Source organism: Geotrypetes seraphini, chromosome 4, assembly GCF_902459505.1.
Source record: "Geotrypetes seraphini chromosome 4, aGeoSer1.1, whole genome shotgun sequence".
NCBI classification, from domain to species: Eukaryota; Metazoa; Chordata; class Amphibia; order Gymnophiona; family Dermophiidae; genus Geotrypetes; species Geotrypetes seraphini.
Window position 1 is genome coordinate 8,827,105 of NC_047087.1, and position 12,471 is coordinate 8,839,575.

The window sequence follows — 12,471 nt, forward strand, 5'->3', positions numbered from 1 at the left end:
GAATGCTTTGGTGAGACAGTTATGGCTGAGTTCTGACCAGTTAAGATTTTTAAAATGATTGAAAATGCAATTGTTGTTACAGCATTTTTGTGAAATGTCCAAGGTTTTCAGTGGCACAATCAGTTATTTTAAGAGTAGCTGTTTTTAAGATTTTGCTTTGTAAAAACTTATTCCTAAGTTTTTATGTTCCACAAGGTAGAGTCTCCACATGGGTTACTTTTGTTGGGAGTTAGCATGTGTGAATTAGTTTTGTTATTTTGATTTGAAGATGCACATTTGCGAGTGTGTGGCGCGTAGTTTTGTTATTTTGATTTGAAGATGCACATTTGCGAGTGTGTGGCACAGTGGTTGGATCTACAGCCTCAGCACCCTGGGGTTGTGGGTTCAAACCCCGCGCTGCTCCTTGTGACCCTGGGCAAGTCACTTAATCCTCCATAGCTCCAGGTACGTTAGATAGATTGTGAGCCCACCGGGACAGATAGGGAAAATGCTTGAGTACCTGATTGTAAAAACCGCTTAGATAACCTTGATAGGCGGTATATAAAATCCTAATAATAAACAAGTAAGACCCAAAGTAACAAGGATCCCCTCTTACCTATTGCAGATGTTGAAAACCTGCCAACCCTCCAAAAATCTTTGTACATTGTAATAAAATCATTTTTTGGTACCCTCACCCTGAATACCCAGAACATAAGAACAGCTTTACTGGGTCAGACCAATGGTCCATGAACGTTTCAATCATGTCCCCTCTCAGTCTCGTCTTTTCAAGGAAGAAGAGGCCGAGTTTCTCTAGTCTCCCATTGTACGGCAACTCCTCCAGTCCCTTAACTATTTTTGTTGCTCTTCTCTGGACCCTTTCAAGTAGTATTATGTCCTTTTTCATGTACGGCAACCAGTGTTGGACACAGTACTCCAGGTGGGGGCGCACCATGACCCAGTACAGTGGCATGATAACCTTCTCCGATCTGTTTGTGATCCCCTTCTTAATCATTCCTAGCATTCTGTTTGCCCTTTTCGCCACCGCACATTGTGCGGACAGCTTCATTGACTTGTCTACAAGTACTCCCAAGTCTCTTTCCTGGGGGCTCTCTCCGAGTACAGCACCGGACATCCTGTATTCGTGCATATGATTTTTGTTACCGACATGCATAACCTTGCACTTATCCACGTTGAACCTCATTTGCCATTTCGCAGCCCATTCCTCAAGTGTGTTTATGTCTCGTTGTAGGTCTTCGCAATCCTTCTGTGTCCTCATTACTCTGAATAGCTTTGTATCGTCTGCAAATTTAATCACCTTGCTCGTCGTACCAATTTCTAGGTCGTTTATAAATATGTTGAATAGCATGGGCCTGAGCACCGAACCCTGCAGCACTCCACTCGTGACGCTTTTCCAGTCTGAGTATTGTCCATTTACCCCCACTCTGTTTCCTATCTGCCAACCAGTTCTTAATCCATGTGAGTATTTCACCCTCGATTCCATGTCTTGCAATTTTTTGAAGTAGACATTCATGGGGAACCATGTCGAACGCCTTCTGAAAATCTAGATATATGATGTCGATCGGGCACCCTTGTCTATCTGCCTATTTACTCCCTCGAAGAAGTGCAGTAAGTTTGTCAAGCAAGATCTTCCTTTGCTGAAGCCATGCTGGCTGGTCCTCATCAAACTGTCTTCGTTAAGATGATCAATGATGCAGTCCTTTATCAGTGCCTCTACCATCTTTCCCGGTACCGAAGTCAGACTCACTGGTCTGTAGTTTCCTGGATCTGCCCTTGAACCTTTCTTGAAGATCGGCATAACATTTGCCACTTTCCAGTCTTCCGGAATCTTTTCTGATTTGATCGACAGATTGGCTATTAGTTGAAGGAGTTCAGCTATAAACCCTTTCAGTTCCTTGATTACCCTCGGGTGGATGCCATCCGGTCCTGGAGATTTATCGCTTTTAAACCTATCAATCTGTCTGCATACCTCTTCTAGACTGAACACTGACCCTGTCAGTTTCCCTTCTTCATTTCCAGTGTATAACTTGTCAGCTTCTGGTATATTGGATAAATCCTCTTCGGTAAATACAGACATAAAATTGTGTTCAGTTTGTCGGCGATGGCTTTGTCCTCCTTTAGTACTCCCTTTATTCCATGGTCATCTAACGGCCCCACTGCATCCTTCGCGGTTCATTTCCCCTTAATATATCAAAAGAACAATTTTTTGCCTCTTGACTATTTTTTCCTCATAGTCTCTTTTGGCCCCTCTTACTGCCTAGTGGCACCTGCTTTGATGTTGTTTGTGCTTTTTCCAGTTTTCATCCGTTTTTGTACTTTTCCATTCCTTAAATGAAGTCTTCTTGTCTCTGATCGCTTCCTTCAGTGCTACAGTGAGCCACGCCTGTTCTTTGTTCTTCTTCCCCTTGGAACCCTTGTTGATACGCGGTATATAAAGATTTTGCACCTCGGTGACTGTGTCCTTAAAAAGGACCATACTTGCTCTAGTGAATTTACAGCACGTATCCTCTTCCTAATCTTCTTCCTCACCATGACTCTTATCCCTTCAGAGTTCCCTTTTCAGAGGGCTACCCAACATTCCCTTTTAAGAACATTGCCACATCTAGATGGGTAGCCACAGAGGCTCTCTGAAACTTTCCTCTAAAACAGTGTATCGCAAACTCTAGTGTGCCTTTTGAGATTTTAAGTGTGCTGCGACTCACAGGGCAGGAAGGGAGGCTCTGGCACCTGTGTCAGCTGACTTCTACCGTCATGTTGCACATATCTGCTGGGACTCCTGCCTTCCTCATCTCCATGCCCCCGGACCAGCAGCGGAAGCTGTGTGCTTTTAACTTCAGCACACAGCTACCGCTAGCAGTAGTTTAGCCCGGTTTCATCAGGCAGCCTCGGGGCCTTTGCTAGGCTGGCCCGTTGCGATGATGTAAAGGCCCCGAGGCTAGCAGCAACTGTGTACTGAAGTTAAAAGAACACAGTGAGCTGCCACTGGTAGTGACAGCAGAGGTACTGCTGGACAGGGAAGGGAGAAGGGGTACTGCTGAACATGAGGAGCAGGGAAGGGTAGACGTAGTACTGCTAGACAGGGGGAGCAGGGAAGGGGGAAGTAATAATGCTGGACAGGGAGGAGGTAAAAGGAAGGGAGAAGAGGTGCTGCTGGACCTGGCAGAAAGGGAGGGAAAGATGGTGCATGGGGAGAGAGCATGTTGGGTTGGAGGTGGGAAGGAGGGATGCCACTGAGGGAAGAGACAACAACAGAGAGAGAAAGTGTGCAGGATAATAAATAAACTTGAAACTTGAAAGTGTTGGACTCATGGAGAGGGCAAGATGGATGGGGAGGCCAGAAAGGAGGGAAGGATAAATGTTACACTGGGGAAGAGGGAGAGGGCAGAGAGTGAAAAGTTGAACTCATAGAGAGAGAGAGAGAGATGTTGGTTGGGGGAGGGAAAGAGGACCAGAAGAGAAGCATGCAGGAGGAAGAGAGAAAAAAATGTTGGACTGGTATTAAGGAGGGAGACATATTGGACTGGGAGGGGGGAGCAGAAATGAAGAAGGGAAGGGAGATGGACTGCAGGGGGCAGAAAGGAGGAAGAGAAAGAGAAAGAGAAATGTTACACTGGGGGGGAGGGGGGAGGAGAGAAGACTAAAGGAAGGGAGAGATATCAGACCAGGGAATAGAAGGGAAGGAGGGGAGTCTGGTAGCGCTATAGAAATAATAATAGTAGCAGTAGTAATAAAGAGAGATGCCATATTATGGGAAGGAAAGGAGAGAGATGCCAGACTGGGAAGGGGGGAAAGGAAGGAGAGAGATGTCGTCGGACCACTGGGGGGGGAAGGAGAGATGTCAGACCTTGGAAATAGGGAGGGAAGGAGAGAGAGATAGGGAGGGAAGGGAAGGGAAGACATGGAAAAGTAGATTTTGAGAAGAAAGCAGAAGAAAGGAGATATTGAATGTTAAGTTAATGCCAAAGATGGATGCAAGGCAGAAAGTGTAGACAGAGAGAAAAACAGTCAAAGGACAAGAAGGCCCTGGAAACATAGTTAAAAGCACAGAAAAATAAAGTCACCAGACAACAAAGGTAGGGAAAATGATTTTATATATAGTGATTGAAATGTGCCATTTGAGAATTTATTTCTGCTGTGTATATTGTGTATATATGAAAAATAAATGGAAAAAAAATTACATTACAATTAGTAAAGGGGGTAGGATCTGGGGAAGAGCTTAAGTGGGTCTAGGGTGGAGTTTGGGAGGTCTGTGATTGGGGGTACTCAGTTGATATTTGTTAGACTTCTCTGCTGGCACACCTTATTTGCATTTCAGAGCCTGTCTGGAGGGCCTCTGCTCATGCGTGATGATGTCACGCATGCGTGTGATGTCATCACAGTGACATCCGCGCACTTCTGGGTGTCTCGAGCCGTGGCCACTACTTTTAGTGTGCCCCGGCTCGAAAAAGTTTGAGAGACACTGCTTTAAAACAAGGCAGGGCTGCCACCTGATCCAAACTCTTCTGTAGGAAAGCCAAAATGGAATGTACTTGGGCTCCCTCCAAGCAGCAGAATTCAGACACTCTCTATACTCAGATGTACACCAGCAAAGCAGAGTAGCTACTCTGATACTGTCGCAGCTTGATTACTGAAACTCCCTCTATGCAGGCATCAACACAACACGAACTCGCAAGCTACAGCTAATGCAAAACACAGCGATTAGATTTATTTTCAAGCTAAAATATGACCCAATCTCTTTCTATCTCAGACAGTTACTCCAAAATCTCCTGTATAATTTTCCACATCCTATATGGAAATTCCACCATGCCACTCATAAACTTATTCACTTCCTCAAGGTCCACCTCGACCAGAAATCTTAGCAAGCTTCAGATGAACTACCCCTCAACAAAAGGCCTCAGATACAAATGTTATTTATTTATTTATTTATTTTTAATTTATAAATTTTCAAACTAAAGACAAGTATACAATACTTGAATACGGATTCAAAATAATATCCCCCCAACAAATATACGGCGACAAAATTCACCAACTATTAGAAATATTATCAATTATTTAGTCCACAATATATAGGACCCAAGAAAGAATTAAATAACTAAGAGGACAGCTTTGGAGGTACAAAGTCAGGAGCTGGTTCATTTTAAGTTGTGGGTGAAACTATCGTTCCTATTATTACTCCTCCCCCCACTTTAGTTACAATAAAGTCCAACAATTGTTTCGGTTCAAAAAAGAAAAAAATCCCCCCCCCCCCCGTGATACACAGCATTTTTCAGGAAATGTTAATATGAAGGATGCTTCCAACGCTAGGACTCTAGGCCTATATGCTAAAAAAAATCCGTTCTTCCTTTCTGTCACCAAGTGGCCCCGCTTGAGTTATTTTTGTTGTGGGGGAGGGCAATAGGTGGTATGGGAGAAGGGGCTGGACTCTCCAGTTCTTCTCACATCCAGAAAGGGCAGACCCTTTGAGTCTCATGGATCTCTTTGCGCAATCTCTGCAGCAGGACTTGTCCCCTTCTATGAATGCACAAAGGTACGCAGAGAGTCCTCTGGCAAGTGCCGGAGTAAACCTCTCTCATACAGGTTCCTGACGAACTTCTCCAAGTATTCAACAGGAGCCTGCCTTTGAGGTTGAGTCTGCAAACCAGTGGTAGAGCCAGAGCCACTGATGCCATGGACCAGAAGGAGGAGTGGATCAAATCATACATCATACAGGGAAAATACTTTTAAAACCGATAGGAGGAAATGTTTTTTCACTCAGAGAATAGTTAAGCTCTGGAACACGTTGCCCCAGAGTATGTGGTAAGAGCGGATAGAGTAGCTGGTTTTAAGGAAGGTTTGGACAAGTTCCTGGAGAAAAAGTCCATAGTTTCTTATTGAGAAAGATACGGGAGCAGCCACTGCTTGCCCTGTATCGGTAGCATGGAATGTTGCTACTCTTTGGGATTCTAGAATCTTGTTACTCTCTGAGATTCCGGAATCTTGCTATTCTTTGAGATTCTGTATGGAATGTTGCTACTCTTTGGGATTCTAGAATCTTGTTACTCTCTGGGATTCCAGAATCTTGCTATTCTTTGAGATTTTGTATGGAATGTTGCTACTCTTTGGGATTCTAGAATCTTGTTACTCTCTGAGATTCCGGAATCTTGCTATTCTTTGAGATTTTGTATGGAATGTTGCTACTCTTTGGGATTCTAGAATCTTGTTAGTCTCTGGGATTCCGGAATCTTGTTATTCTTTGACATTCTGGATGGAATTTGTTACTCTTTGGGATTCTGGAATCTTGCTATTCTTTGAGATTCTGGATGGAATGTTGCTACTCTTTGGGATTCTAGAATCGTGTTAGTCTCTGAGATTCCGGAATCTTGTTATTCTTTGAGATTCTGGATGGAATTTGCTACTCTTTGGGATTCTAGAATCTTGTTAGTCTCTGGGATTCCGGAATCTTGTTATTCTTTGACATTCTGGATGGAATTTGTTACTCTTTGGGATTCTGGAATCTTGCTATTCTTTGAGATTCTGGATGGAATGTTGCTACTCTTTGGGATTCTAGAATCTTGTTAGTCTCTGGGATTCTGGAATCTTGCTATTCTTTGAGATTCTGGATGGAATGTTGCTACTCTTTGGGATTCTAGAATCTTGTTACTCTCTGGGATTCCGGAATCTTGCTATTCTTTGAGATTCTGTATGGAATGTTGCTACTCCTTGAGTTTTGGCCAGGTACTGGGGACCTGGATTGGCCACCATGAGAACGGGCTACTGGGCTTGATGGGCCATTGGTCTGAACCAGTAAGGCTATTCTTATGCACATAAGCCAGGAAGTGAGATGCTTGCAATAACTCCAACAGCTGCTGTATTGAAGAAAGTAGCACTTTAGCTAACCCCACAAACAGAGGCTGGACATCCAAGAGCTACTTCTAACTACACCAGTCCAACCTCACCATCTGCTGGAGACAGAGAAAAGTGGGAGAATTCCACCTACACCAGCCTTTATATTGGTGATGTCACTGGAACAGTTCAGTTTTCTCTACCTCAGGGGGACACAACCTGCTTGTTTTTCCAATTACCAAGAAGAGCAACTTTTCATAGTTAAAATTGTTTTGTCTGGCAGAGCCTCTAACCAACATTATAGAGTCAAGTGGCACAGACAACTCATGGCTCAAGGCCTTAATCTCTGGACAAGCATCAGCAGAACTGACAAATTTGTACATCGGCTTTCAGCCAAACAAGATGGTTTTGAGCTTCCCAATCCCAGTACGTTGCTGATGTGAAAGCAGTTACTTCAAAAGTCTGATGAAAATTAAAGAAATGAATGAAGCAAATATTTATACCTCGCTTTAAGGGAGAGAAAGAGATCTAAGATTTCTAGAGGAGGACTGAGGTGCAGTGAGAATGCTCGGTGTGTGTTTAATGGTGGTGGTGAGTCTCAATACTGGTATAGCTGGGGATGCAGCAGGACAGGAGAAAGGTGCACTGACAGAGCAGTAAGTGCAGATCTTAAGAACACTAAAAAATATGGGGCATTTGGGAGACTGAAATCTTTCGGCATTTATCTGTATAAACAGAACATAGATCTTGCAATTTTTCTATTTGCAGCAATAAGACTGTCCCATACTGATGCAATTTCTTGCTCGAACACAAAAATCACTTTATTACGTAGGCCTCTTCAGACTTGGCAAAGACACGGCACTGTTGGGGACACTGACAAATCTATATTTTTTCATCTGCTGCCTTCTTTCCACCTCAAATGTAACAGTAAACAGACAAAAACTAACAGACACAGTTTAGAGAAAAAGAGAAGGAAGAGGAGGAAAGAGAGAGAAAAACAAAGGGGCAAGGAGAGACATCAAGAAGGGGAAGGAGATTACATTACATTAGCGATTTCTATTCCGCCATTACCTTGCGGTTCAAGGCGGATTACAAAAGAATTTAAAGGTTGGTCTGTTACAAGAAGAGATCAGTGGTCATGACAAGAGAAGAGGGCGGGTATTTTCAGAGAGAGAGGAAGAAGATAGGTGGAAGGAAATATTCGAGATGTTAAGATTTAATCAGGGATTTCTTGAGGAGAGAAATCAAGAGGGAGGACTAGATGGAAAGGAAGACAGAGAAAGAAACAAAAATATACTGTGAGAAATCAGACAGAGCAACAAAGAAATGGGAAAGGGGAGATAGAGAATGACGGGGAGACAAACGAGAGGCTAGAGAAAGAGAGAGATGGGAGGAGAGGAAGGAAACAGAGAGAAACTGATAGGAGGAGAGAGAGATGATGAATAAACAACAACCCAGGGGAAGAGAAAATAGAGACAGACAGGATGAGTTGGAGGGGAGCAAACGAGAGATAAGAATTGAAAGAAATGGAACTGGGAAAAAGAGAAATAAAAACAGAGGAGTGAGAGGTGGAAACAGAGGTCTATACCAGGGGTGTCAAAGTCCCTCCTCAAGGGCCGCAATCCAGTCGGGTTTTCAGGATTTCCCCAATGAATATGCATGAGATCTATTTGCATGCACTGCTTTCATTGTATGCTAACAGATCTCATGCATATTAATTGGGGAAATCCTGAAAACCCGACTGGATTGCGGCCCTCCAGGAGGGATTTTGACACCCCTGGTCTTTACTGTATAAGTGAAATTTGTTTGAATGATGACGCAATAAATCAGCTTTTACCTCTGGTCATAAATGATTTTATTAGCTGCTGTAAATGAATACCTGTGAACTTCTTTTGTGAGAAGGCCCATAGGGGAAAGCCTTTAAAATGTTTGCTACCTGCAGACTGGCCAGTATATCCCTTTCTAATGGGAGGTCAATCTTTTTAATGAGAGTAAGTGATGGGGCAAGGTACTGCCTCCTGGCCCTTTTCTTTTTTTGCAAAGCATCAATCATTCCGTGACGGCTAGTATTCTTGATTAAGACACCTCACAGGTGGTGATGTGCGTGACTGTAAAGCTGCTCTTGTATACACCAAGTACGTAACTAGCTTTGTGTCCTTGAATGCAGGACTGCAGATATTCTTAGGCCATGAAAGAGATAAGTGACATTTTAGGTCTTGGAGTTGAATGGCATTCCAGGGTAGCTCCTGGGCCAGTGCTTGCGCTATATGGGTGTCTCCTTTGCAGGGAACACTGGGTTGTAGGTGGAGCAGTGTACCTGATAGTCTGCTGGCACATTGCCCGCACAAAGTCCTGGACATGGACTTGACTGAAATTCTGCTCATAGTATTCAATCAGCTTGCAGTAAATGGTGGGCACAGCCATGAAAACATTGATGTGAGGAGCTCTCTTCTTCAGGAAGTACTCCCAGACCTGTGGAAAAGAAACTGGCTCAGTCTACCTGTAACTTACTTTGTGCCATCAATGAACAGGGCCCAACATGCTAGGGAAGAACTCTGAGGGAAGACAGCCTCAGAACTGCTCTAACAATTTATCTATCTAAGCACTAAACAGCAAAATACAGGAAATAATGAACTAAAATAGATAAACTGAAAAGGATATGCTGGCATTAAAAAAACAACAACTCAATTTAATGTTATAAAAACTGGAAAAAAACTGCAACCTACTGAAAAATGCATGAATGGTGCAAAAAGTTTGACTTTCTTATGAATAGAAATCAAGTCAGCCTAAAATGACATAGTAACATAGTAGATGATGGCAGATAACGACCCGAATGATCCATCCAGTCTGCCCAACCTGATTTAATTTAATTTTTTTTCTTCTTCTTCTTAGCTATTTCTGGGCAAGAACCCAAAGCTCTGCCCGGTACTGTGCTTAGGTTCCAACTACTGAAGTCTCCGTCAACGCTCACTCCAGTTCATCTACACTATCCCAGCCATTGAAGCCCTCCCCAGCTCATCCTCAACCAAACGGCCATATACAGACACAGACCGTGCAAGTCTGCCCAGTATTGGCCTTAGTTCTGCTTTTTTGAACTCCACCACCTCTCTTGGGAGCACATTCCAGGCATCCACCACCCTCTCCGTAAAGAAGAATTTCCTTGCATTGTTCTTGAGTCTCCTACCCCTCTGAAGGGCAGTTGAGAAGAAGCAGAAGTAAAGCAAAGATTTTGTCAGGCATGTGCCAAAGGGAACTTTCAAAAGCCCTTGAGATTCAGAGCCCAGATTTCACCTAGGCTGGTAGAGTCAGGATTGATTTCAATGAAAGCAATGCTATATCGTGCGATGTTTGGATATGCACAGGGATAGGAAGCCGGTGAAAACCTAAGAAGAAATGGGATCAGCAAACGTAACCAACTCAAAAAAGTACGACCATGTGACGCCTCTACTAAAAAATAGCTCATTGGCTACCAACACCGCGCCGTATCTCTTATAAAATTGCATTACTGACTTTTAAGATTTGCCAGGTTAATCTTCCAACATTTCTTGACAGGCTACTGATTCCTTACACTCCTTCAAGAACTCTACGTTCATCAGAACAAAACCTCCTTTTTAAGTATATTGGCACAAGAAATCTTCTCAGTAACTCAGTTATGGAATTCACTTCCAGGATATATAAGAGAAGAAGCGGCATTATATAGATTTAAAAGCTCTTTGAAAACTTTTCTATTTAGAGATGTATTCGATAATTATTCTTCATATTCAACGATCGTGTACGAGCCTTTATTGTTACTTTCCTATACAATATTTGTAGTTCAACCCCCTTTCCACATGTAGTCTGTAAGTCTGTTCTTAAACGTCATTGTAATTACAACTAAATGTTATTTGTAATCCCGATTTTAGTAGATTTGTAATTATTATAAACATTTGCATCAAATTTTAATAAACATGAAGCACCGTGTTAACATCTGCAAGGTCTCAGTGAGAAGACCACATACAGGGGCTTCTAAGGTGTGGCCCGTTGGCCCTCGGGCTACACCCAATAAGTGAGCAATTGTGAGTCTGAAGAACTGCAGAGCTCTTTGGTACATATAAGGTCACGTTTCAGAAGAGATTGCACAGATTTTGATAGTATGAATCATGCTAAGCCAGGCCAAAAATTCATGTAGGATTTCTGATCATATGGCCCTATCAAAATATCTAAGCAGCCTGGTTATGCAAATGAGATCTTTTCTAACCAACTTTGGCTTGTAACATCAACAAACCCAACTGGCTGTTATTATAGGTTAAGTACATAACTGCAAAATCAAAAAATAAACAGTCAAATTAACAGCCAGTGAGAGGGACTAATCCATAACAGGAAGTAGGATAGAAATAAAGCTATCTATCCTGAGGACAATCTAACTTCAAATAAAAATTTGAAGAAGACACATCCTCGGTCATTAAAAAACTCCACTCAAAGTAACATTGCTCTTAGTTGACTAATTTGCAAAAGTGTATAGTCAAGTCTAAATACTCTGAATAACAAGTTGAGTAGCAATAAATGAACCACGCTTATCTTCCAACCCGGCTTCATTTAGGAAAACAAGCAAAATCTCTTGTCTGCCAAAGAGCCCACAAAATCACAAGTAGCGAGATATCGAACATGCACACAGGGGGAAGCTAGTATTCTAAACACATACATGTATAAATGTTAAGAAATGCCCCTCAGTCTCTGTCAGGTTTTCAGGATAGCCACGATAAATATGCATAAACTTGATTTGCATACCCTGCCTCCATTATATGCAAATTTCTTTCATGCACATTCGTTGTGGACATCCTGAAAACCTGACTGGCAAGGGGGGACTCCAGGACCGAGTTGAGAAACACTGCTCTAATTGAAGTCACAGCCCTTCATCCTATCTGGACACCAGGCCTGCTGGTTAGAGCTGCTGCCTCAGCACCCTGAGGTTGTGGGTTCATTCCCACTTCAGCTCCTTCTGTCTCTAAAATATGTAAACTACTTTGATTGTGGTATACAAGTCCGAACCCAAACACCTCCCCCTTTACTTTAGGCTCATCAGATACAACCACCCCCAGGTCCCACTCATCTTTCATGCACGCTGGACCACTCCTATGGGTTTTGCAGCCCAAGTGATCAACCTGCATTTTTAAGCATTAAATCTCTAGACCAGTGGTTCCCAAACTGATGTACAGGGGAGCTGCAGATTATTCTTGTATTAGACACTTTTACAACCTTAAGAAATTAAAAAGTCTATAGAAATAAAAATACTACAACTGAATCTTCCGGTTACTCGTTAGTTACTGTTTTGATGTTTATGGCCGGTAAAACAGTTTGTTTTCTGTTATCGTGTGAATGTAATTGTCATGAGGGAGACACTGGGGGGCTCATAATCGAAAGAGAAAATCGTCCAAAAAGCGACCTAAGTCGGCACTTGGACGATCATAAATGAAAGACGTCCAAGCGCCGATAATCGAAACAGGTTTTAGACGTGTTTACAAATGACTTAGGCCTTCCCAGTGTCGCTGAACAACCAGAGCAAAACGGGGCGTTTCAGGAGGAGTGTCGAGGGCGGTATTTGTAATGAACAGAAAGCACATCCATCTCACTAGTTCTAGCAATATTTTTTGTGATTATTTTTTTTATATTCGT

The 12,471-nt window shown here is 42.7% G+C and overlaps 1 protein-coding gene across 3 annotated transcripts in view; it reads right to left on the bottom strand.

The window, feature by feature from the left end:
* ACSF3 (acyl-CoA synthetase family member 3) overlaps nucleotides 1-12,471 on the bottom strand; it is a 174,650-nt gene that overhangs the window by 116,223 nt on the left and 45,956 nt on the right. For all 3 annotated transcript variants that reach the window (XM_033940191.1, XM_033940190.1, XM_033940189.1), the window contains one exon: nucleotides 9,137-9,291. In XM_033940191.1, coding sequence (XP_033796082.1) covers nucleotides 9,137-9,291 — 155 coding nt within the window. The remainder of the gene's footprint in view (nucleotides 1-9,136; nucleotides 9,292-12,471) is intronic.